The sequence below is a fragment of the Triturus cristatus genome, chromosome 2_2, assembly GCF_964204655.1.
Source record: "Triturus cristatus chromosome 2_2, aTriCri1.1, whole genome shotgun sequence".
Taxonomy (NCBI): domain Eukaryota; kingdom Metazoa; phylum Chordata; class Amphibia; order Caudata; family Salamandridae; genus Triturus; species Triturus cristatus.
The window spans coordinates 831211579-831238722 of NC_140582.1; the positions used below are offsets into that span (position 1 = coordinate 831211579).

Below are 27144 nucleotides of genomic sequence, written 5' to 3' on the forward strand. Positions count from 1 at the left end.
CACAACAGCTAGGAACAAAGTAGTTTACGTGAAGCCTTTATGCCACACGTCACGTGCCAAGGTCTGAGGCAGTGCTAAAGTAACATGGCGGGAGGGGAGAGGGCAGGGAAGGGGAGGGAGGCAGCAATCAACGGAGTGGGAAATGTAGCCGCAATGATGAACAAGCCAAAAGAAAAAAACTGTGCCCCAGACAAACCATAAATAAACAAACGAGTAAGACAACATGTAACACAGGCAGGCTCCATGGGAGTAAACCAAACACTACAAGGCAGGACAAAGACAACAAAGGGACCATAGAAAAGCAAGAGCGGCACTACCAGGAACCAATGAAAAATGACAGGAGTGCACAAAGCCCACAGAGTAGATACGGCATGTCTTGAAGAGACAGCACATGTGTTGCCTAGGCAAGACCTAAAAATGGTGCCTGTGCCAATTTTTAAGTGTACATGCATAATTACATATATGTGCACCTATAAATTAATACAACTGCTGCAGCTACAGCATTGATGCTTTTTTTGGCCTTTTTTTTATTCTTTACTTCTGGCCATGCTGGACAACAACTTGCTCATGCTGTACATCATCGCCAAAAGGCATTGACAAAGCCAACAGTTCCCAAAGACGCAACCATTTGACTTTGCTAATGCTTGATTTTATGTAAATTATCTATTTTTATTGTTTTAGAATGTCTAAATAATTCACTGTTGCTACCAACTCCTAAATACCTTTTAATCTTTCCCAGCACCCTATAAACTCCCTATTTTAGCTACAGCTGCACATTTTTCAGTGTTTTAATAGGATGTCATCGACCCGTACCTCTCTTTTATAAAAGAATAAAAAAAACATGAATAACCCCACCTGAATGCTATTATACATATATTTGTATACATTTATACCACTGGTAGCCTCTGGCTAGTTATAGTTAGGTCATAGTTTTCATGGGAAGAAAGTTGTTACCTGTGCTAGTAACTTTGGTGCAGTTTGACAAATCTTCGCAAAACTTTAAGAAAAAACAGTTAATCCACCTCACCACCTTCCTGGAAAGTTTCGGGGTGATCCATAAAGGACATTGCCAGTCCTGGTTAAAACCGATTTGCAAACAGCTTGGCACTCTTAACCATCAGATAGAATTCAGAATTCTGAAAATGGATTCTCGTCCACTATTTGCAACCACCGTTGCTTAACTTTTGGGGTGCATGTGGCATTGAAGAAGATTGGCGATATCAGAAAATTAGCCGACCATGCATTTTGCTCCTTGGCTCAGCCTGTTTGAAGCTTTATGTATCCAACGGACTAAACTTAAGCAAGCAAGCTCCGATCAATGTTTTAGTACATATTTTAGTTTCAAGTGTATTGCTATTTTTGGTCTTTAGAATTATGTTATTTGTATTTACTGATGCCCAGTGCTTATGCTTGACATACATTTATGTATTTTTGTTATGGAACAATTGTGCTTCTACTGTTTGATGCAATCTATATTTATACTTTAATGGCATTCTTGCCGAAATAAAGTCTTTTGTACTGAACTAATCCATCAAGCTGGGGCTAAGGAAAAGGGGGCTGTCCCATGCAATTTCCTATAGGAATTTTGGGAAGTGATACATAAAAAGCAGCTGAACAGAATTACTCTAAATTTGGCAAAAAGCTGGATATTAACTCAGAAAGCAGGCAGGGGCCCCAATTATCTTTTCTTGTTTTTTTAAAAAAAATGTGCCGTAGGTACCGCAGTACTCTTGACGGACTCAGCGAGGTCTCCCCCTGAGGTCCAGCGGGACTCAGTGTGGCACTCCCATAGGGTACTGCTGGAGGACTGCAGAGCATCATGGGATTTTGCAAGTATTAAAAAGTAATGCTTGCACTTTCCAGCGGTACTTTGGAGTATGACTTGTGCAGCAGTACCGCAGCACTGCAAAAAAAAGAAAAAGGAAAATGTGGGCCGGGGGGGGGGGTCAGCAAATGGGGAGGTGGTCAGGCGCAGGCCCTGGCCATGTCATGCCAAAACCCCAATGCCTTCCTTTTAATAGTAAGGACAATCCTGAATCTGACATATTTTACCCACTCCTACAACACACTTCCAAACTCCAAGAAACACAAAAACCTACTATTTCAAACACATCCCTAAAGCCCCAAAAATCCAAACTAACTGCAAATCCAAAGTAAAATTATTCATCTGACAAAACAAGCACCTATCCAAATATGTATGTTTGAGACATTTGAAGTGAAATGTAGTTGGCTAGCCTCAAAAAGTCTGAACAAGCTAGCAACGGGTATGTCAGAAGGATTAGTAAAAGTGGCTTCGCTGGTGTACTTTCTAAAGTAGTTTACAGACAAAGGGACAGACAGAAGGTGATCCATTAGAGATGAGCAATGACAGCACAAGTCTATACTTAAAAAGCATTTTTAGTTTATGATCTTGAGCAATAACTATTTTCAGGAGATCACCTTGGGTATTTAATTGGTTATTAGAACATTGTAATGTTGGAAGCTCCATTGAAAACAATGGAGTGCTCCGTCCGGGCTTTTAATGGCTGGTATAAGCCCGTAGCTCCAACATTCCAATGCTTCTTTGTTCACAGTTCTGGCTGTGAACAAAGGCTTCAGGGAGCCTGAGGGGATTTCAATCCCCTCGCACTCCCTGAAGCTTTTCTTTTATTTGTTAGAACATTCTGCCCTCTAGTGGCAGAATGTTCTAATAGCCTTATAGCCCTTCGTAGCTGGGCTATACCGGCTATTAAAGTCCCGCTGCCTTGTTAAAGTCCCTCGCCTTCGACTCGGGCCTTTAACGATGCAGCGGGCCTTTAATAGCCGGTATAGCCTGTACGGCGGGCTATAAGGCTTTATTAAGAAACCACTCGCTTGTCTATGTATTATGTACAAGAAGAAACCGGTTTGAAACTAAACCTTTCACTTTTTAACCGTACAGCACAAAGACTACTATCAGGCTTTCTCCCCAATCCTTGCAGTAAGAGAGACAACCAAGCAATATCAAAGACACAAGTATTCCGTGTGTGACAAAATCATGTCCTTTTACACACCCTTGACTGTGTAGTTAAAAGTGGATGAATAGTTAAGCCCAAGTACATACTAGTTGGTGTTGTGCTGAGTGAGGGTACAGTGCAACAAATTATCACAATTGCAAGAAAGATGTCAGCATTCAGACAGAAGTCAGAGTTTTTTGTAATGTGTCAATAAATCCATAAGTGTATAATAACAATGAAGGTCAAATAGTAAAAAGCAAAAGAAAAAACAGATAAAATGTAATACAAAGCAATACTGCTAAAGCAGGGCCTTTACCGTATACCAAGCAAAGACCACACTCCTGACAACAGTAAATGATGTAGTTACTGTAAAAATATCTTGATCCTTCATATGATAGCTAATCAAGTGGTAACGCATGTTTTTGTAAGTAAGTTGGAGGATTACTAGATTACTACTAAAAACATGCTTATTTTGTTATGTGTTTAAAAGCTTGGTATGCATGGATATAAAACAGGCAGCAACAACATAAAAAGAAAACACAACCACGGAACATCAAGTCATGAATGAATCAAAGTGTAGTTTGGGAAAGTGTAGTAAAATCAATAGAATAATTTGGTTATTGGCCAGTGTAGGGGTTGTCAGGAGCTCACAAATATCCTGTGAAGAGGATGGGGGTGTCCTAAGGACAACTAGCAAGTATACAATACAGGAACACGTTTTTCAAAATCAGATGGGAACGGTAAAAGAAAGGTGATTTTACAAATATACAAAGCAAACAACGCGTAAAGTCCCAGTAACCATAAAAAATAACAAGCATTTGCAATGAAATCGGTCTTGCCTTTGGGACCTTATAAGTATTTAGAAATGCAGCACATTGTGGGTACAGCAACATTTACTGTTCTACTGTGCACAAAGCAGTGAAAGGGTGAACTACCACAGGTTGTCACTGTGTGTCCCAGGTGACCTCTGTTGATCACCTAAGTGCAATATGGTTAGGGAAAGGATATGGTGCAGCGGCCAGAACTGCCGACTTTGGATCCATGTTCGAGTCTGGTGTTGGCTCTACATCTTGTGATTATGGCCTGATCTTTTAAATTCCCTCAAGTGCCTGGACACCTGCGCTATCTAAATGAAAACTACTAATTTAAAATGACGCTGAGAAATCAATGCAGCGAGCTCAGAGATGAGGGCCGGCAAGTAGTGTTGTGCAAGGCCGCCATTGTTTAAGCTGAAGCGCGGTGGTCCACGCTGCTTAAAAAAAAAATACAAAAGATACCATGTAGACGCTGTCCGTGGAAGGGGAAGGAGAGTCTTTAAAAGCTATAGCGTAGCAGCCATGGTTTGGGAGCCAGGCTGAGTCAGGAAAACACGTGGACTCCGCTTTGTGGAAGCAGGAGAGGGTGTTGTGCCTGCAACAGCAGCTAGGATAAAGTCATTAACAAAATAGTGCTTACAAACTGTAAATAACACATACTGAGTAACAACACATGTAACAGGGGCAGTCAAATCCAAATTCAAATCCTTATTCAGTCGAATTAAAATAGACCATAAACGTACATGAAATACAGTACGAATTCATAATTTCGCATAAAATGTAAACCTATTGCACAATTGTTAAGATAGTTTAAAAAACTATCCTTAGCACCCCCCCTTAAAACTCCATAAATCAGCGAATAACAACCTCAAAAAGGGTCCGCTATGTACTCCTCTTGGCGTGAAAGTTGAAAGGGATGCCTCAACATTATACCTTCATTTAGGAATAAATTCAACAAGAACCAGGTCTACCTGAACATAAGCTGACACCAAAGGTTAATCTCCTTGAACGCGTACTAATATATATTTAGTCGCCTTGAGACCTAGGACATACATTTACCAGATAAATACATTCAATGAGTATAAAATAATACAGTAAAACAAGACAATAAAGACAGTGCAATTATACTATCATAGTTTTTCTAGCCCGGATGGCCGCTTTCAAAGAGGCACAAACATGATAACAAGTTTCAAGCGAGCCTAGAGACTAAGTGGAGCAGAGCTACTCTACACTGCTGGAGCCCTAGTTAACGTAACAAGGGCTTGGGGCTTACGTGGTAGGCTCTGCAAATTGCAAAAGAACAAAGTGCAGAAGTGATTGTGCAGATTGATTACCACAGGGGGAAGCAGATACTAGGTTTCCCTCTGGATCTTGGAGGCTGTTAAAACACAAAGACCAATATATTGAGCCAGTCCTAAAGCGAAAAAGAAGTGATCGCTCTCATTGTGTACAATTTAAAGATAAGTACATTGGAAGTTCGCCTAAGGCTAAAAATCTATAATAATTCAATACTGAGTGTTTGGCTAGCTCGTTTTTCATTCTTCAGTCTTCAAAGTGCTCAAGAAATGTTGCTTTGATCGCTGTTTTATCAGCTTTAGATATACTACTGGGTTCAGTCACGAATGAAGAAAGACCCAGGATTCAAAAGTCTCACGAACATATCTTAGCCATGGGATAGAAAAAGCCTTATGCAGGCTGAGACAATCAAGGGTGATATCCATACATAACGTTGCGGCAGGGTTCGTCCAGACGCTAACCCATAGGAAAAGAGGTGCCATTTGGACCTTGTAGGATATAAACCCCTGATTTAATTCAGAGTGAATGATAAAACTAGAGGTAGTAGGAGGTAAGTTTATCATCCGAAGGAGAACTTGGTTTTCCTCAGTCTGCAAGTAGCAGCTTTCAATAAAACCACATACTCCTGCTCTATAAGTAACTGCATGGATGCACTGAGAGTTATACACCTTCAGTACTGGCAACACTGTCCCACTAAAGCCTGGTCTGATAAGATTACAAACTGTCCCTGCAGTTCTACTAAGTTTATAGCTAGAATGGGTGAACTGAGTGTTCTAAAACCCTGAGGCACTAAAAGTCAAGCCTAAATTTATCAGCACTCGTTAATGCTTGCCCCTTGATTGTAATTTTATTTAACTATATTTTACCAGGTCCACAGGACATGATGTGCGACTTTGTATAATTAGTGTTTAAGTCGAGATCTTGCATGAAAATAGCAAAACGCTCCACCTGCTGTCTCGGTGCAATAGGAGTAAGAGCTAGGACGACTGCGTCATCTGCGTATAGTAGGGCTGATGCCAAAGTGCAATCTATTCTGGGTATATCTCATCAGGCGGAAGTTAGGTGGGCTGCTAACCATTTATGTGAATAATAAAACGCAAGGGTTCCAGTATGCACCCCTGCCGAACTCCACTCTTCAACATAAAATCGATTGTGCTATCAATAAGTGAAATAGGGCGATAGCACCTCGGAGACATGTAATCACCCTTTTTAGGTCGAGCTTCGATCGACCTGTTATTTCTGTTTTGTGAGGTTTGGCAAACCCACCGAATGCCATTGGTTACTATCTGTGGCATTCAGAAATGCTGGCTTGCTATTAGTGCATTTGTGTAAATGCCCCTCCTTAACATGCTTCATTCTATCCATGGCGATTTCACTCAAAGAGCCTTTTGTTTGGCCATCACACTGTACGGCATGTGATGGCAACTTCCCCTTGTTATTTTCAATTACAGTGTCAAACACGGCTTTATTTACATGCATCTTGCCGTATTTACATTTTTTGGGGGAGATGTGCGAAGCGGGCACCAAAATACATCTGCGCCATTCTTCTGCTGTATATCCATTTTTTTGGGAAATACGCGCAAAGCGAGTGCCGTGATTATTAAAAACATCTGCGCAGGCCATTGTTCTGCTTTAAGTTTCATGCCGAGCGCGCGTGTGAAATGCCCCAGTCAAATTACTCTGTGAAATATGGATTTGTTTACATGCATCTCGCCGTACTTACATTTCTTTTGGGTGCGGCGTGCGAAGCGGACGCAGTGTTAATTAAATACATCTGTTCTGCTATCAGTTTCATGGCGAGAGGGCGTGAGAACTGCCCCAGTCACCTGCAAAGGAAACAGTGAGGCAGCAGCTGGGACCTTGCTTCTTCTGCTTCATTTCGGTCTCTGTTGTGCTGGTAAGAAGCCGCCCTTCGCAATTTTCGTTACATGAAGAGAGGGGATGGCATCTCTGCGGCAGAGGACCAGCAGCTAGAGAATGGGCTTCTGCGCAGCACCTCCTTGGAATCCAGCAGCCCCTGGAACTTCATCAACAGCGACATGGAAGGGGTCGACATGCATGTTCTGCCCAGCGCTACAATCACGTGCAACCTGAGCAGGAGGCTCCTCCTGGACAGTAGGTGCACTGCAGGGTGAGCACTGCAGATCTTCCCAGGGCCTCCTTTCTTTCGGTGTTGGAACGCGTGGGGACTGTTGTGTTCTGGCGAGGGTAACTTGCATTTTGGTCGCTGTGTGGAGTTAGCATTTCAAAGGTTTGTAATATTGGCGATATCCCAAATCACACCCACTTTTGTTTTCCCCTGTTGTCTCCTCAAAGCACACAGACCTATTTAGCAGATAGAGTTGCTACAATGTACATAAACTGTATCTTCTTATAACAGGCCTGCCTGCAGAATACGCAACCGAGTCCATTTGGAAAACCCTGTGGTTATCTAATCTAGTTAGGTCGAGCCTTAGCACAGCGCGCATGTGGTGCTCTAAGGATACGTCCTTTTGGAGCTGACCAGCACTTCGAGCACGAGCTTGCTCTCTCGTGCGCGAAGTCCTGACACTCCATTTGCCTTTGTGTGTGCCTTCCTTAAAAGACAGCACGCAAATGGGTATAGGCGGGCGCATGTCCTGCCTTTCCCAGCCAATGTAACCGCCCACGGCCTAAGGCTTGCGGTTACGCGCACGGGCCACATCTGTTTTCAATTATCGTGCCCAGACGTGGGTGCGATAATTGAAAACAAATGGGCTGCTCCCTCTCCTAAGCGCGCGCGCACCACTAGCGAGCTTACCTCATCCGTTCCCGCCTTCCCCGACCCCTGAGGTAGCTCTTCCTAGGCTTTCTTCTAGCTTGTCAAGGTTTCGCTGACTATGTTGAAATCATTCATGTTGGTCTCTGTCGGAGTTCTCAGCTCAGAGGATTGCAGGTTGGAAGCGCCATCTTTGAGTGGCCTGGCGCCTGTAAACAGCCGCAGCCGTCAATGTTGCTGCTGGGAGCACAGGCAGATACTGAATCTATTTTTAAGAATCACAGCGTGAGTCATGCCAGCCCCGTGCCCCCGGCGTCAATGGCCCAAACATATGGGGTAACAATCCGCCTTCTCTCTGGCTTGCCCTTTGGCCCCCTCCAGCCTACTAAAGGCCAGAGTTCCATTTTTTCATTCATTTCGGCCTTTCGATTGCTCCATCGAGATGTGCTGGCACGAAGTCAGAGGCCTTGTGGTAACTTTTACAGAAACTGAGAAAGGAGTGAGAAAATGGCACAGACCGGGCCAACACTAGAAGCAGCCTTGGAATTTGTTTTCGTGACAGACTGAATTTGTGAGGCACGTCTGTGAGGTGCGGTGTTCATTAACACCAAAAGTCAGTGCAAGATGTATTTAATTTCAGAATGAGTCATGTAGGTCACTCCGCCGCATCCCCATAATCCTTCTACAAAGGAAAAAAAATCTCAATTTTGGGGGATATGACGGTTTTTCCACGGCCATTCAATTTGTTTAACACACTGTGAAATTCTGAAGCAGACCTGTGGATGACAGTTCAAGTGCTGTGAGATTGAAGAAAATAAAAATATATTCTTATGTTCTGTGTAAAGAGTTAATTACACGAAATGCAGGATATATGTTTCATTATTAAAAAAGTGCATAGTTAATACTAAATGCAACAGTGTAATTTATAGTAACCGACTGGTGCAGAAACAGTATAGACTCCGTACACAGGCACCAAGAAATGTACTTTCTCCACTGATCAGTTGGCTCACAGTCATGTAAGTTTTGTAAACGAAACTGCGAAATTGTGCTGATTGTTTAAATTCGCCGGACAAGTTTAAGTTTCATTATTTTAGTGCACCATACTTATTAAACACTTTTTTTTAAAATGTCATCATAGCCAAAGGGGACATTCAGGTTACATCACAATTGTTATAGTCATTATACGTTGTTATTTGTCAGACATTATAAACAACACAGTTTGGTATGACATTTGTAATCGTCGAATACTAAATAAGGGGTCTAAGACTGTGTAGTACCTGAATTCTGGCGCAACATAAATTAACGCACTCCTTCAAATTTTCCAACTTGGGATACACTGTGATGAGATAGGACAGAGACTTCGAGCACTTGCACAAGGTACTATCAGGATGGTTATTTGAACCAACACCAGGCAATAAGCTCATAGACATTCTCCTATTTTTTTTAATAGATCAATTTAGCATTTACACATTCTAAAGTCTATAATAAGATAATGAAAAGCTATATTCTGAATATATGTAGCAGTGCTTTAGACGCTGAAAAGTTTGGAGCCAAGCTCCAGAATTCTGCAAACATTAGAATTTCATCTAGGCTTGACATCAATTTGAACCCCTCTCTTTTAAATGTCCTAGCAATGGAAGACTTCGAACTATCAGCCTCACCTAAATTACAATCTCTGGGTTATACTTCAGTTCCTACTCTCTCCCTTAACCAAGTTTTCAACCAAGTTTGCGAGTCAGCAAAGGACTTCCTTCACCAACATAAATCAGGCATAGCCAATAGGTCATGCCTTTGGGACCTTATAAGTGTTTAGTTATCCATCACAATATCCTTGGTGCAAAAATCTCAAGTGTTTCATGGCTAAACACTTATAAGGTCCCAAAGGCGAAACCTATTGGCTATGCCAATGCTTGTTTTTATTTGTCACTGAGGGACAATGTTTTAAATTCCAACCACATTTCATATGGCCTTGTCCTATTCAAATCTAGGACATGTTGCTTTTACACAAAGTTTATTGAAATTGTATACAACTTTTTGTCTCAGCATACAATTTTTTATTTACATAGCACTCACCATCAAAATCCCGCAGCTTCACAGTGCTGTGACAAGCATATGTTACATCATCGAAGTCTTTCTCCCATCAATAAAAAAAATAAAAAAGGTAAAGCATACTAGAAAAGCCTGCCACCCATGACCGTGAGGTTGTACACTCACTCACACCTCTGAAAATGAATTAATACAACGAGCTATCCTACCAGCTAACAGTACACCTTTTTATATAGTCGAAAAGGAAAAATTAGCAGCTTAATTGGGTGTGCATTATGTTAACGTTGTAATGCCTGCATGGCTTGGGCTACCAAGCCACCTCTGCCAGCAGGATACCTACTTTCCAGGACAGTACTTTCTTTTTAGCAATCACTTTTCCAGGTCTGTGGGTCCAATTGAAACAAACCATGACGACGTCTATCAGAACGCACTCATTTGTGTAGTGAAAACACTGGCCGTCTACTGTTGTTTTTGAGACTTGAAATCAAAAACTTTAATTTCAGATGTTTATTATTCTTGCTAAAAGATGTTGGAATTAAAGATGCTCCGCCACTGCAAGCTCTTTCTGTATCCCATATAGTACACTAAAGAAGTATGGAAGGCAGAGCAACTTGCAATCTAGAGTTTCTTAGGGAGCAGAGATGTACTGCATACCTTGTTGACAGCAAAGGCTGTCCTAATCAGTGGAGGCTTCGAAGTCAAAATTCCCTGCGAAAGGCAATCACATGCTACGGTCTTCCTCTGGGATTCGGCTTTATCAACTTCAGGTGAGATGTAGCATCTGCAAAGTGTGCTGGCAGTAGGTGGGACATTCTCTTATACAATCTTGTGTGATCTTTTGCTCTGAGCAAAGGACCTCTCCTGACAAGTGGTAAAGTAGCAATCCTTAAATACTAAATCATATCAGAAATTGGTATTTCTGACATGAGGTCAGGAATGTCTGTGATAGAATATGTCCTTCAAAGTGTACGTCCTAGACATTTCCTTATGAACATATAAAGTAAAAGGATGTCAATTCAGACAACACTATTTTGGCTAAATGTCTGTATTTGTTCTTATTAAACCTTTACATGGTGAAAAGTAGACATGTGACCCAGCCAAATGTAGCATCAGGTGTTATATCTATGTCATTAGTCGGATGACTTGACACTATGATAGTTCTCAGGAAGCTACGGTCAGACAACATCTGCTTTAAATGGCTACATGACAATGAATCTGCATAATTCAGGAACTATGGGAACTTCCATTATCTACTATTTAAAAGATGGTAAATTCAACTATCCAAGATAGTCGGACCTTAGGGGCTTTATGCACAGGCTGTGGTCCGCAACAAAGATGTGTGTACTCTATGTATGTATTAGTATTTATTTAGTACAAACCTAGCTAGAAAGCACAGAGAGCTGTATATTACATGGAGGAGTTGGGATACGATCTACAAGATTGTGTACATCCCGTAGGGATTACACAAATACTTTTTACACATTACATTTCTCATTTTGAGGCACACAGAGAGAAAGTAATTTGCCTAATATCACAAAATGTTAAGCCAAGTGCTAAAGTTAGGATTCAAATCTGGGTCCCCAGGTTGGCAGCTCTAGCCAATAGGCCACATCTCATCATTCCTTTTTATTGTGGGTGGACGTGAGCTGAGAATAGCAGTTGGCCATGCATTGCTCAACAAAGGAATTGGGTGCACCAGGGTTGATAAATGAGGCTTATGCTTGTCGAGTCAGAGACAAAATTCAATGAATTCAGTGAACAGCCATAATTCAGCAGGGCAGAGTTATAACAAATCATTGCAACTCTCCCACAAGTTTGATCTGCTCTTTCCAGGCATTAGAAGAAATAATCAGGTGGCAGAAGAAGATCCACAAATGCTTGTGAAGCCCTGTTTCTGTCAGCTTCATGAGATTAAGGTTCATACAGACAGTGGCTGGCACTGATTTCCATTACCTTTGTGCATGGTCATTCATTGTCCAGCTCTTAACCCATTGCCCTGGCTGTTTAGGTGGGCGTTCGCCATCCCTGGAGATAGTGCAGGACCTGCAGCTACTCTAGTGCCTTGAACAAAATGTCACTGGAAGTGTTGCTGGTTCTTCCAGTATTTTTGGCTATTGCCCATTTGTGGAAGTCACTTTCCTTAATTAGCCATTTTTTGTTTTGTCAGTTTCATCATGTTGCTTTAGTAGCACCTCATTGTGGCTGAAATTTCAGCTGAAACGTTCCCAAGTAGATACAACGTCATCTCTTGGTAGCTTGATGCCTGTACCCTAGCAGAATTTCCAAAGGATACTTTTCTGCAGGACCTGTTACCATTTGCAGAAGTATAGGACTTAGGTGGCCTGCTCTAATCAGTACCTTGAAGCCACTGTGCCCTTTTTGTTGCAGATGTTGTGACTGGGTCCCCTGTGTGGTCGCTGGATGATGTCTGATGGGCTAACTATCCCGGTTTGGTTTATCTGAACTATGGAGTATAGGCAAGAATTTATTTTGTCTTTGCCTTTTATCTCCTCTGTAATATTACGTGTAGTTTTAGTGTGCATTTGTGCTTGATTTTCATTTACACCCCTTCTTGTGTTTTATTTGTTCTCATTATTATGTCTTCAGATTGTTTACTGTTGCTGCTGTGTGGCTGGTTAGCAACTTGCTGTATATGTGCATCATTTCTCTCCTTGATCTGAGGTGTTGCAGGCGTAGGTTAACCAAGGTTCTAATTAGGGGTGGGCAGAATTTGCGTAGTCGCGCTATGCGAAGCTCCGCGAAATGGTAGAAAACCCTGCGAGCATGCAGAAATTCCGCGAACACGTGGAATTGCTTGTTCCGCCTGTTCCCGGTGCTTTTTCCCTGTTCGCGTACTCGGGGGGAAACATCTCGCGAACACGCATTTTGAAAGCGCGAACAAGCAAAATATTCCGCGATGCCACCGATCACGGAATGTTTGGTAATTCGGCGTTCTCCGCGGAACGCGAAATTACCCAGATTCCGCAAGCGGAACGGAATTTACTGCCCAGGCCTAGTTCTAATGTGACTTGTGTATTAATCTTTTTCACTTACAATTCAAGACTGACATTTTCTAATAAAGCCTTAATTTCCCCACGGAGAAATGGAGGGACAGTCCTATGATAGTATTTTAGCATGCTGGAATAAGTGCAAGAAGCTGACATGTCCTGTGTGAAAGGTACCATTGCTGTATATCTGGTAGATGTCGTATTCAAGCATGGTTCAAAGTGATCAAATTGTTGGCTATAACCATCACAAAGCGGTTAATGTATTTATACCAAGCATCATCTTTATTCAACAGTGTAAGTTGTGTCAGTCTGATGACCAAAATATCACAAAGCATTAACTATCTCCAACCCAGATCCATCCCCTCTGACTTTTTATCTAGTCTTTGACCATGTACAGTGCTTTACTGCCTTTTGGCTTGGTTCACGCTATTGAAATAGAGTATATATACTCATCCAAACAGGATTAAGGAAGGAGGCTTTGATCAAGGGATGAAGTCCTGCATGACAGTCTTTGACATTAGCAGTTGGGAAGTTAAAAGAATAAGCATGAGAGGGAGAAGAATCAATATCAAATGTATCAATGTGAGTAAATCATTTTGCGACTGCCAAACCAACACTTTCTACATGTTAGCCATGCTTACATGCGTAAATGTCTTTCAGAATCAGGCCTACAATAGTTTGACTCTGCAAAGACCGTGAAGAGTTCACCTAGTGGCAAAATGTAAAGGAGTCCTCATTCTAGTGTGTGCTATATGCTCACAATTATGGCAAAGTAGCGAGCTGAGGCCCACTGAGATGAAGTGATTTATCTTCCCAAACATAAAACAATGAGCTGACGCAGAGCAGGTCAGAGAGTGGGTGGTCTTGTTGATGCTCCATTGGCAACCTGGGCACCAAACCAAAAACACAAGTGGATTTATTTACAGTAACATTTTGTGGATTTGAGTAAATGATTAAAAGTAAATACACCAAAGCATTTCACAAGACGTTTCATCAGAATCGAAGTTAAGAAAGAGAGCAACTGTACACTCTGGCATTAAAAGTGTTGTCTTATTCAGAGCTCTACTAGGCCGTTCAGAGACAGTGAGTAGTCATACATTTGACAGAATTAGAACATTGGTATGCTCAGTGTATGATCTAACCAGAAATGTGCCATAATCAGAACCTTGCTAGAAAGTACACCCCAACTCTGATACGAGAATGCTGGCTTACTCAGTTACGTCGGTGCACGGCATCAACCGATGTAGGTGGATATTTATACGAGGCAAATAGATATGGGGCACATTCCATCCTTTACAAACATATGTATGTGAAAAAATTCCACACTTGTGCTAGTCTAATTCGCAGTAGATTTTCTTAATGAAAGAGCAGCTCACCTCACATTTTAACTTCCTATAAAATATCTGGCTGTCCAACTGAATGACGCACCCAATAGATGTGCATCTTCAAAGGGACCGGTCGAGAGTTTTGACACAGGAAAAGCTCAGTGTTGCAACGTCATTGTTTGGCACCAATATGTGTGAAGGCGTTTGGTGGTTTTCACGAGAACGAGTCAATCTAATACGTTTTAGTTAACAAACAAAAAGTACTTTATGATCATGAAAACCATTATTTATTGTATATATAAACACAAAACGAACTAGCTTTCCACGACTTAAACTCATACATACCTGTAGGTAAACCTAAAGTGAAATACCTTCCAGGACCTGGCTTGAACTGTATAATTCGGTTACAGATGTACTTTGCAGCCCACTCACTGGCCAATTCATAGTCATCAAGAATTACAAGTCTCATTCTACCGCTGAATAAAAAAACAGGAATCTATAATTGAAACAAACATAACAGATTAGTAGCACACTAAAGAAAGAGACAGATCATTTTTTACTGCTGTAAACCACCCACAGTTAACACACAATTACAAAAAGCACAATACATTGATGACCTGACCCAACAGAAGCCTTCGACGATGGGAACAGTGTGGCATGGCTTTTAACTCAAACAAGCATTGAAAATGCAATCGGTCTCGCCTTTGATTAAGTTAAAGCCATTTGTTTTGCTAATGGTATTGTATAGCAAAGCAAATGGCTTTAACTTAATCAAAGGCGAGACCTTTTGCATTTTCAATGCTTGTTATGTATAACGGCTGCGTTTTCTGCCTGTGTTTTTTCTCTTTTTGTCTTGTTGTGTAGTATGCACGGGCTAAATGCGTGTGAATGACAAACAGAAGTTCTGTGTGAGTGAAGGTAGCATTGCAGTCCTGTTTTTGTTTCTATGTCAAATAAAGTTAGAATGACAGTGAGCCTTCAGTACAGCCCATGTTTAGTTTCTACAACATAGATGAAAGGAAGGAAGGTGGTGGGGAGAATGAAGAGCGAGACACACAGGAAAGAGGGAGAGGTTGGGGTTGAGCCAGCAGGAGCCCCGGTTAGCAAAGAACAACCCTTCTGAGCCAAGATGTGACTGATAACGTTTCAAGCCAACACCTGACAGAGGCTGCTCAAACACAGGGAACGGTTGAAGGGGACGGACCAAAAGCCCACTGTTAGAAATGGCGATTTCTGGTTGGCTAGGGCTTGCGCCAAATCCAGGCAGAAACCACCACTCTAGTCAGGGCAAGGAAGTTACACGCCAAAGATAACCCCTGCTCACCCCCTTGGTAGCTTGGCACGAGCAGTCAGGCTTATCCCGGAGGCGATGTGTAAAGCGTTTGCGCGCGCACCCAGCAACAACACCCAAGGCCCACCACAAAGGAAACTCCACACAAGGTAGAATTTACAAGGGATTATATGTACAGGGGACAGGGCCACATGGACCACTGTCAGGAATTAGCACTCTTAGCACTCTTAGAACATAACACAAATTACCAAGTGTACATGTAGAACACAACCAGTATCTACTGGCGCAATAATGACCTCAGCGTCATCACACTAGCATCAGGTAAGTACCACCTACGCAACCCTAACCACCTTAGGAAAATATTGCGCAGGGAATCAGGACCTCACTAGCACCACCTGTACTAGGGAGAAAACAACCACCTAAGTATCACAATACCTGTAGGGGTCTAAGCACATAAACACATGATGCATAAAATACATTCAGCGGTGTAGAACAGGGAAAACACATGATGCATGAAATAACACATTCAGAGGTGCAGGTTAGGAGCAATAGCGCCAAACTCACATTAGCCACCACTGTGGCAGTCCCTAGGCCAACTGGCCGTGAAGGGGCAAGGACGCCCTGTGTCCAGCAGAGTCAGGGCGCGCCGGCGCAGGCTGCGCAACCCAGGGCGCACAACGCACAACCTACACGTAGCAGTTGCCCACTAAGTGCTGGGCAACTGGAGAGAGGCTGGGGCACCACTGTGCCTTCCTAAACAAATATGGCAGGGGTTGGAGCCTCTCCTGGACTCTAAATGCACAAAATGCCCCCTAGAGCCTTCGTGGCTCTGAACGTTGCTGTGGGGCAAGGTGGGAGGGGCCCACTGCCATCCGGGGCCACTCAGTCACAACAGAAATGCCCCCTGAGCCTCGCAGGCTCTACAACCAATGTTGGGGCCAATGGGGGAGCGGCCCGCTGCCTTCCGGGGCCGCTCTTCTCCCAGATACAACTGCCCCCGTAGCGTTGGAGCCCTTGTGGCTCTTAAACGAATATGCCCCCAAAAGGTTGGAGTCCCACTCAGGGGACTCTTGAATAGTAATGCCCCCGTTCACGTTGGAGCCCGCTCGGGGCTCGAGAGTAAGTACTGCCGAGCACTTGGAGCCTCCCGGGGCTCACAGACAAGGATCGCCCTCCTGCGGCCCTCACTCACCTCCGGACTCCGTCGGCGCTGACGACACGCGGGGCTCCCGTCTCCACCCGGTCCGGCCCAGCGCGGGGTAGGCTCCCGCCTGGGTCTCTGCTGGCTTGGTTCGGACGTGCTACGCGGGGCTCTCCCAACACCATGGGAGCCCCTCTCGGCCCGCAACCTCTCCTCCTCACTTCCGCTGGTCACCCGGGGCTCTCCCTCGCTCTCGGGAGCCCCGGGGGGAGACACCAGCTTCTTCCGCTTCCCGGCTCGCGACACGGCTTCGTCCTGGAGGCCCCGATCATGTGGGCCACACCCCCTCCCGCTGGACCAATCCCAGCGCGGCAGGGGGATGATGCGGCCGGGACTCCGGGCTGCGGCGGTGATTTTGTTGTCGCGGTGATGCGGGGTGGGCACCCGCTATGGGGGGTCACTAAACAAACGCGGCAAAGTCCCTGGCGGGGTGGGCACCCGCTGGGGGTAATAACTTCTCAATAAAGCGGGGTGGCACCCGCTAACACGCTCAGCAATGTCCCTGGCAGGGTGGGCACCTGCCAGTGGACGTCGGAATCGGCAAAGACAGGGCAAACGCCGGGTGGGCACCGGCTTCCAAAAATAAAGCACTCCTGAGCGCTACAGGCAAATCCAAGCGCTTTGGGGGAAAGAAAAGCGCTTCCAGACGCTTAGGGGTGCCAGTCAACACATAAGTCCAGCAAAGTTCTTCCCTGCATGCAGCAGGGCAGGGGTGGGGGGCAAGGCTGGACCCAGAGCCAGCTCACTGGGCCTCCAGGCAGGGAGGTAGTCCAAGTGGCGGTCCTCTGGTCCAGCAGCAGCAGCAGCCCCCCTCAGGTAAGATCCTGGCAGAGAACAGTTTCTGTGGGGACACAGCCCCATTTTTATACAGTAAAACCCTTTGTTCTTGGTTCAGGGTGAGGGGGAAAACCAGTCGCAGCTGGTTGGGGAGCACCCTTGATGTGCTCAGCCCCTCACTCTATTCACTGGCAGGGCTAGGGTCGTCAGTCGCACCACAGGGGGCGGAGCCAGCATTGTGTGGGGAAAGCCCTGCCCTATTCAGGTCCAAGGTGCACTCCTCCCCAGCCATCCGCATGCTAATCTCACACTCACCACTGGGGCAGACCCACCCAGACTCCTGGAGCCAGGCTCACCAGCCAGCTCCAGCCAATCACACGCCAGACACCTTTTACACTAATATGCCAACTCCTAGAAGTGGCACTTCCGCACATGACACAATCATGCATCATACATCATTGCGAAGCATTCGATCCCACGAGTCCGCACATACCAAACTCGAGCCTGCACACCCCACGCATCAGGAACTACCAGGGACACATACATTCCCCATGCATTCCTATGGGAGGGCAGGCCTATCTCACCACATGCACTCAGAGTGCGCACGCACTTTACCCTGGGACACAGGGAAAGTGCGCAGAAACCAAAAACCACTATCGCCAAGTCACCAATAAAAGCAAAAAAAGTTCAGGGGTGAACCTGCCAGAAGGGCCAAGTCCAACACAACCCCCTTCCAGCCAAAACACAGGGCAGACCAATCACCACCGTGATGGACTTCCCTGCTTGGGGCGATAGAACACGGACGCGGGCCCGCAACTGCAGGGACACCCTCCGGTTCTACGCCACGGTGAACCCATGGAATTCCTTCTAACACCACGGTCCGGACCAACTGGGCTACCCCACTGGTACTCCCAAGTTGTCCGCGGCCAAGACCAGGCCCTAGGCCACCCAGGTGCCACCGGTCTTTGCCTAATCACAGAGAGAGGGGGTAGTAACCCCTGGCACATAGCAGCCATTCTCCACTCTACCCCTCATCAGGGCAGTTCTAAACTGCCACTGATCCTCCAGCCTAGGGTCTGTACCCGCAAGCTGACCAAAAGTCACAGGAGAGGCTCTCCTCCCCCTACCTCTTCTTCTAGGGTTCCGCCCTCTCTTCCTCTGAGAGGCGACCCCGTAACGAAACTCACCTACCAGCTCAGGACCCCTCCCTGAGAACTGGTCTCCCAACCTAGGGTTTAACCCCTCAGGCTGCACCGGGGTCAGAGGTGGGCTCTCCCACCCTCTGCACCCCCTTCCAGAGTCCTGCTCCCTACCAACTGGGGCGGTAGCTCTGGAAGAAGAACCGGTCAGGACACTTGTTACAGTAGTCCTACCCTTCAGGTCAGGCTGATCCTGAACCTGGCCTCCCAACCTCGGGTCTAGAACCTTTGGTGGAATAATTGCCTGGCACTCCAGGACTTCTGGGGACTTACACACCATCCCCCCGAGAGTAACATATTCCTCATATGTTACGTGACAGTCTGCCTGGCGCAGATCTCCCGTCCCCTGTCCACCTGACAGTGCGCGAAGATCCCCCAGGACAGACGTGTGGTCACCATGGTCACCTCTGGGAGACTCAGCCCTCCCGGCTGGTCCCTGACCCACTGGCTCCTCCACCGGGGAACACAGCCCCATGCCACTGCTCTCGCTGGACTTCTGTACCCTCCCTACTGGAGCGGTACTGCCAGACATCAGAACCACTGGAGCTCTATTTACAGACGCTCCAGGTCCTCGATACACTAGGTGATCCTCCTCAAATGGACTCACAGGACAGCCAAGGCCCCCAACCCGGTGTTCCCTGAAGAAACCATCCATGTTCTGAGACTGGGTTTCGGGCCTCTGGGGACTCGAAGTCACACACTCACGCCTACTCCACTCAGATAGGCCGTGAGCCCCTACACCCCTCTCACTACTCTGGGACCTAGCCGGGCTGCTCTGAACCTCCACCCCCATCCAGGACGGGAAGATACCTGAGCCACTACTGCTGGAAGTACTCTCCCATGCCTCATTAGAACCTTGGGCACTTTCCCAGCGGTCTGCTTCCTCTGCAAGGTCCCAAGCATCCAAGGCGTCACATCCCAACAGGTGTTGGCGCAATCCGGGATAAAAACTACTGCATAGCTGCTCTTTGATAACCAGAGCATACAGTCCGTCAAAATCCCGTTTTGTGTTTACCCTTAACCAATCATCCAGTGCATCCTCACATTCACCCACAAACGTGTCCCAAGACTGGTGAGACAGCTTCCTACTGCCCCTGAATTTCAACCTATTCTCCTCTTCTTGGGAAACAGGTACCAGACTGGGTGAACTGGGAATAGGACTTCCAGCACTGGACTTTATCTCGCTGCCACCACTGGACTCTACCTTCCCTGGGGAATCCAGCAAACCAGAACTGCGCTCAGGGGACAACTTACCCTCCAGAGCTAATTTCTCCCTGGCGAAGGCCCTCTCAGCCTCCGCTATCCTCTCCTCCGTTAAGACCCTCTCGGTCTCAAACTTTTTCTCTTCCACATTCAGCTGCGCCATCTCCTTGGCATGCTCTAACCTGAGCTTCTCCATGGCCAGCTGATGCGCCCTTTCTTCCCTCCTATCCATCCACTCCTCTGGGGACAGGGAAAGGGATGGGGTGCTGCTCCTGACACTGGACCCAGCAAGGGACTCCCTATCTATGGGGTCTCCACTATCTACTGGCGTCCCTGTCAGGTGACTTTCTTCCTCCTCTTCTGAATCTTCAGGGCTCCCCACAGACCCACCACCCTCCAGGTGTGAGGCCAGGGCCCTTATCCTACTGCGCTCAAGACCCCATTGACCCTTTTGGCATAGGATCAGGCTGCTTCTAAGTTCGGACTGAGTGTCTGACTCATCCACCCCTATGTCTCTCTCTTCACAGAACCTTACCAACTCCAACATACTGTACCCAAACAGATCACAGAAATCAAAAGCTGGCTCCATTTTGGCGGACGTTCTTGAGAAAAGCTTACACAGGGAGCCCAGGGGTCTGCGCTTAACAGGAGCACACAATTCACAAAAAGATTCAGCAAGCTCTCTAACCCAGAGAACTCACACTCACTTGCCTAGTGCCACACACCATCCATCCACACACAACCCTCCCCTCGGACTGGTAAGGCAGTTTCTACCACCCCTGATTCCTCAACCTGACCACAAGTGACACAGGTACCAACTCTGGGCGCAGGGCGGGGGACAAATGTACTGGACACTATTACGCTGCCACCACTGGATCCCACCCTCTGGTGAATCCAGAAAACACAATGCACTTAGGGGGATGATCTACCCTCTCGAGCTAGGGACACCTAACTCACAGTGCACAAGAAACACATTTCCAAAGAAATGACATAAACAAACTTAGAACAATAATCCCTATACCATGTGACTATCTAAATGCAGAGTTTTGTGGTGCAGCCAGCTGCTACTGCGGTACAGCGCAAACGCAAGTCCAAATCCCACCGCTGATCACCAATGTTAGAAATGGCGATTTCTGGTTGGCTAGGGCTTGCGCCAAATCCAGGCAGAAACCACCACTCTAGTCAGGGCAAGGAAGTTACACGCCAAAGATAACCCCTGCTCACCCCCTTGGTAGCTTGGCACGAGCAGTCAGGCTTATCCCGGAGGCGATGTGTAAAGCGTTTGCGCGCGCACCCAGCAACAACACCCAAGGCCCACCACAAAGGAAACTCCACACAAGGTATTATATAAAAATAGCCTTTGTATTATACCAAAACACATTAGATAAGAACACACACTCTACAATGTGCCAACAGGCAAGGGCAGAATTTACAAGGGATTATATGTACAGGGGACAGGGCCACATGGACCACTGTCAGGAATTAGCACTCTTAGAACATAACACAAATTACCAAGTGTACATGTAGAACACAACCAGTATCTACTGGCGCAATAATGACCTCAGCGTCATCACACTAGCATCAGGTAAGTACCACCTACGCAACCCTAACCACCTTAGGAAAATATTGCGCAGGGAATCAGGACCTCACTAGCACCACCTGTACTAGGGAGAAAACAACCACCTAAGTATCACAATACCTGTAGGGGTCTAAGCACATAAACACATGATGCATAAAATACATTCAGCGGTGTAGAACAGGGAAAACACATGATGCATGAAATAACACATTCAGAGGTGCAGGTTAGGAGCAATAGCGCCAAACTCACATTAGCCACCACTGTGGCAGTCCCTAGGCCAACTGGCCTTGAAGGGGCAAGGACGCCCTGTGTCCAGCAGATTCAGGGCGCGCCGGCGCAGGCTGCGCAACCCAGGGCGCACAACGCACAACCTACACGTAGCAGTTGCACACTAAGTGCTGGGCAACTGGAGAGAGGCTGGGGCACCACTGTGCCTTCCTAAACAAATATGGCAGGGGTTGGAGCCTCTCCTGGACTCTAAATGCACAAAATGCCCCTAGAGCCTTCGTGGCTCTGAACGTTGCTGTGGGGCAAGGTGGGAGGGGCCCGCTGCCATCCGGGGCCACTCAGTGACAAAAGAAATGCCCCCTGAGCCTCGCAGGCTCTACAACCAATGTTGGGGCCAATTGGGGAGCAGCCCGCTGCCTTCTGGGCCAATGGGGGAGCGGCCCGCTGCCTTCCGGGGCCGCTCTTCTCCCAGATACAACTGCCCCCCGTAGCGTTGGAGCCCTTGTGGCTCTTAAACGAATATGCCCCCAAAAGGTTGGAGTCCCACTCAGGGGACTCTTGAATAGTAATGCCCCCGTTCACGTTGGAGCCCGCTCGGGGCTCGAGAGTAAGTACTGCCGAGCACTTGGAGCCTCCCGGGGCTCACAGACAAGGATCGCCCTCCTGCGGCCCTCACTCACCTCCGGACTCCGTCGGCGCTGACGACACGCGGGGCTCCCGTCTCCACCCGGTCCGGCCCAGCGCGGGGTAGGCTCCCGCCTGGGTCTCTGCTGGCTTGGTTCGGAGGCACTACACGGGGCTCTCCCAACACCATGGGAGCCCCTCTCGGCCCGCAACCTCTCCTCCTCACTTCCGCTGGTCACCCGGGGCTCTCCCTCGCTCTCGGGAGCCCCGGGGGAGAAACCAGCTTCTTCCGCTTCCCGGCTCGCGACGCGGCTTCGTCCTGGAGGCCCCGATCACGTGGGCCACACCCCCTCCCGCTGGGGGTAATAACTTCTCAATAAAGCGGGGTGGGCACCCGCTAACACGCTCAGCAATGTCCCTGGCAGGGTTGGCACCTGCCAGTGGACGTCGGAATCGGCAAAGACAGGGCAAACGCCGGGTGGGCACCGGCTTCCAAAAATAAAGCGCTCCTGAGCGCTACAGGCAAATCCAAGCGCTTTGGGGGAAAGAAAAGCGCTTCCAGGCGCTTAGGGGTGCCAGTCAACACCTAAGTCCAGCAAAGCTCTTCCCTGCAAGCAGCAGGGCAGGGGTGGGGGGCAAGGCTGGACCCAGAGCCAGCTCACTGGGCCTCCAGGCAGGGAGGTAGTCCAAGTGGCGGTCCTCTGGTCCAGCAGCAGCAGCAGCAGCAGCAGCCCCCCTCAGTTAGGATCCTGGCAGAGAACAGTTTCTGTGGGGACACAGCCCCATTTTTATACAGTAAAACCCTTTGTTCTGGGTTCAGGGTGAGGGGTAAAACCAGTCGCAGCTGGTTGGGGAGCACCCTTGATGTGCTCAGCCCCTCACTCTATTCACTGGCAGGGCTAGGGTCGTCAGTCGCACCACAGGGGGCGGAGCCAGCATTGTGTGGGGAAAGCCCTGCCCTATTCAGGTCCAAGGTGCACTCCTCCCCAGCCATCCGCATGCTAATCTCACACTCACCACTGGGGCAGACCCACCCAGACTCCTGGAGCCAGGCTCACCAGCCAGCTCCAGCCAATCACACGCCAGACACCTTTTACACTAATATGCCAACTCCTAGAAGTGGCACTTCCGCACATGACACAATCACGCATCATACATCATTGCGAAGCATTCGATCCCACGAGTCCGCACATACCAAACTCGAGCCCCTGCACACCCCACGCATCAGGAACTACCAGGGACACATACATTCCCCATGCATTCCTATGGGAGGGCAGGCCTATCTCACCACATGCACTCAGAGTGCGCACGCACTTTACCCTGGGACACAGGGAAAGTGCGCAGAAACCAAAAACCACTATCACCAAGTCACCAATAAAAGCAAAAAAAGTTCAGGGGTGAACCTGCCAGAAGGGCCAAGTCCAAAACCCACTCTAGCAGATTGTAAGAAAAATGTCCGCATTACAGCTGTGCTATCAACTCAGATCTATAATGCGTGCACACCTTCAAAAAACACACAGCAATTGTGCGCGCACGTGAACACACACTCCTTCAAAAACCACTGGCAGTTGTGCCCCCCCACACACACACACCCCCCTTCAAAAACCACTGACAGTTGTGCACACACACTGCTCCAAAAACCACTGGCAGTCGTGCACACACACCCCTTCACAAACACACAGGCAATTGTGCGCGCGCACACACACACTACTTAAAAAAAAACCACAAGCAATTAGACACACGATACTCCAACTGCTGTCAGAAATGTATAGATCGCTTTTTCACAAGGAAGGGTAGGGTAGTACTTAAAAATGTCTTATGTTTACTGTCGGTTCACAAGCTACATAGCATGTGTCACATGTACCGCATGCAGGGTTCATAACGGACTGTGTTGCCCACCGAACCTCAACAAGCTACCACAGGGTAATGTACAGTATAGTAAACAGGCCACCGACAAACTTTTTATTCGTCAAGTGACTTACCTGTAAGAGAGCCATGTCAGAGAGTGAGTAGCAATTACACAGGCGAGGCGCCAATACCGCTGCCTTTAACTGGTTTTTAATAGCTTTAAAAGGCTGCTGTGACTTTTGATTAAATTTATTAAAAACAGCACATTTAAATTACAACGTTTTGAATAAAAATGTGTTTACAAACATTGGAATTTTGAGCGCGTCAAGAAAAAATGAAAGGCGCGTCAGCCATTGACTTTAAACTGACTCTAAGCACACAAAGCTGTAAGGCCTTTGTTCAGCGAGTAATACAATAAGATACTGGTATTTCATTCAGCCAACAGCTGTTTCCAGCACAGTCCCTGCAGTTTTGTCAAAAAGCCACTAAATGGCGCATGCCGATAATTTATAAAAGGTGAGTATATTTGTGAATAGCACTGGGGCTCTATTTTTATCGGCTAATAGAAAACTGCAAAAACATCTGACTACAACTAATAAAACATCTTACAATTCCTTTAACTACCTGCTCATTTAATATTTACTTCTATAAATAGTACTTTCATCCCTGAATGTTCAGCATATCTCACAGGGAAGGAAATGTCCAACCTTTTTACGAGAAGTTATCTGGATGTTTTTGTGTTGTTTATGTAAACTCAGACATTCCTTTAAGGAACACGTCCTGCTGTGTTTATTCTAGGCCTGGGTGGTAAATTCTGTTCCGTTCGCGGAAATAGCAGAATTTGGGTAATTACGCGTTCCGTGGAGAACGCGGAATTACCAAAAATTCCGCGGTTTCGCGGAATTCTTTGCTTGTTCGCGCTTTTAAAATGAGTGTTCGCGAGATATTTCTCCCCGAGCACGCAAACAGCGTTCGCGAACAGGAAAAAAGCATCGCAAACGAGCGGAACAAGCAATTCCACTCGTTTGCGGAACTTTTGCGTGCTCACGGAGATTTTTTACCATTTCGCGGAGCTTTGCGTAGCGCGACTTCGCAAATTCCGGCCACCCCTAGTTTATTTAATGCGGCTTCTTTAACAATTTGCACGATTTCACAAAGATGGCAGTACACATCTTTTGCTAATTTCTGTTTATCCCGTACATGAACAACTTAAGTTGTAAGGTGCAACTAAGTACAGTTTACAAGATTTAATTTAGCTGAAAATCCATTAATCTAGCAGTGGGATGCTTTGTTACAAGAAATAGAAGATCCCCCTCACCCCCCTTACTGCTGCATGGCACCAAGTTCCCTCCCCCACTCATCACACTCATCCCACCCTAACCACATTCTCTCAGCTGCTCTGGCTTTGTGACAGATGTGACATCACGTTGTCTGTAACTGTTCGCATGGGACTTGTTTTTTTTGTTGTATATTGCGCAACCTCGACCGGAAGATATTGGAGCGCTTTGCATGAACACATATTTTGTTTTTGAGGCACTGGGATTTTAAGAAATTTGCCCACGGTCACTGGATGTTGAGTTAAGGACGAGACTCAAACCTGGTTCCAAAGTCGGCAGTTTTAGCAATAACATCACATTCAAGGGAACCTAGTTGCGTTACCGGGTCCTTAACTCAACATCTAGTGATCGTGGGAAAATTGCAAATGCTTGTTTAAGTGTGCAACAAACATATATGGTAAGTTAAACACAGTTTGAATATTGCTCAGATGTAAAATGAAGAAACCTTATTAAATGGTCGAAAGCACTGTGATTTTTCTTTCCCTGCTCTTTAAAAACAGAAGCAATCTATATATCTTTGACAATTTGTAATGCTCTTTGAGTCTCCATATTGTTGAGGCTTGCCTGTAAATTCTGGTTTAATCTTAACTTCAGCCCGATGGGGAGAGAAAACAATCTTGCACAAGGACACCATACGTTTACTCACCTGTTGCACTATTTTCTGTAAAACAGGTGCAAACTGTTGAGCCACCTATCTGGTCCGTTCTTTTATTTAAAATGATTATTTTGCCAAAAGGTCTCCGCGTGCGCAAATCAGACCAGCTCGTTAGGATCCATGTCGCTAGCTGATTGTTTGCGGTTGTCTATATTGCCTTACAATACACCATTTCTTGTTGCCGTGAGATTGTGCAAACATCGCACGTGTTTTGTTTGAAGCTTGCTCTTTAATGTAAAGCATGTGTCACATGGATGAGATTAGTTTGCGCTATATACAACAACAAAAAACATAATGGAACAATAATTTGGAGGGTCAGGCCAGCTCAGCTAGCTAGAGGCTGTAACTGACTGCACCGCCTGTCCCTGCTCGCCAGAGACATTGTAGTTCGCTTGACGGCGTTTGCGCTCCCAGGCACGTCACTCCACTTGCTGTCTCCGGTAATACTACCCAGGATGGGGTGTTTCCTGTGAGAGTGGCACTGGTAACGCTGTCTACTCTCTGGGCAGAATCTCCCCAAAGTGTTTGCAGCTTAAACAATAACATGTTGATTCTTGCGATGGCGGACGAGTTTGCATGTGGAAGGGGCCATGGTCGATGTTGCAACATACATTTTCCTCCTCTGGGCTCAGCTATTACCAGACAGAAACAAAGCACATTAAAACACGAGATCGCGATATATACAACTAAAAAAAACATGGTTGATATTGCAACATACATTTTCCTTCTCTGGGCTTGGCTATTACCAGACAGAAACGAAGTATATTAAAACACGAGGTTGCGCTATATACAACTAAAACAATCTCTCGACATTGCGCAAAGGCAACCGCTTATTTACATTTGCATCGAGCTTTCACTTTAAGTGAAAGCGTGATGCAAAAATAAACAAGCTGTCACCATTGTCCACTTACCTTGGTGTGCACGCAATCCTCCCTGCTATCTGCTCGCACCAGTAAACAGCTAAAGCATCACAACGATCCCCTTAAAACGCTCCCAACAA

At 46.4% G+C, this 27144-nt stretch overlaps 1 protein-coding gene across 2 annotated transcripts in view; it reads right to left on the reverse strand.

Annotated features, from left to right (window-relative positions):
• Positions 1–27144, reverse strand: part of GNPDA2 (glucosamine-6-phosphate deaminase 2) — a 143346-nt gene that overhangs the window by 43188 nt on the left and 73014 nt on the right. For both annotated transcript variants that reach the window (XR_014978189.1, XM_085642163.1), the window contains exon 2: positions 14548–14698. Coding sequence is in view for 1 of the 2 variants with exons in the window: in XM_085642163.1 (XP_085498289.1) it covers positions 14548–14671 (124 nt within the window). In the remaining variant the exon portion in view is untranslated. The remainder of the gene's footprint in view (positions 1–14547; positions 14699–27144) is intronic.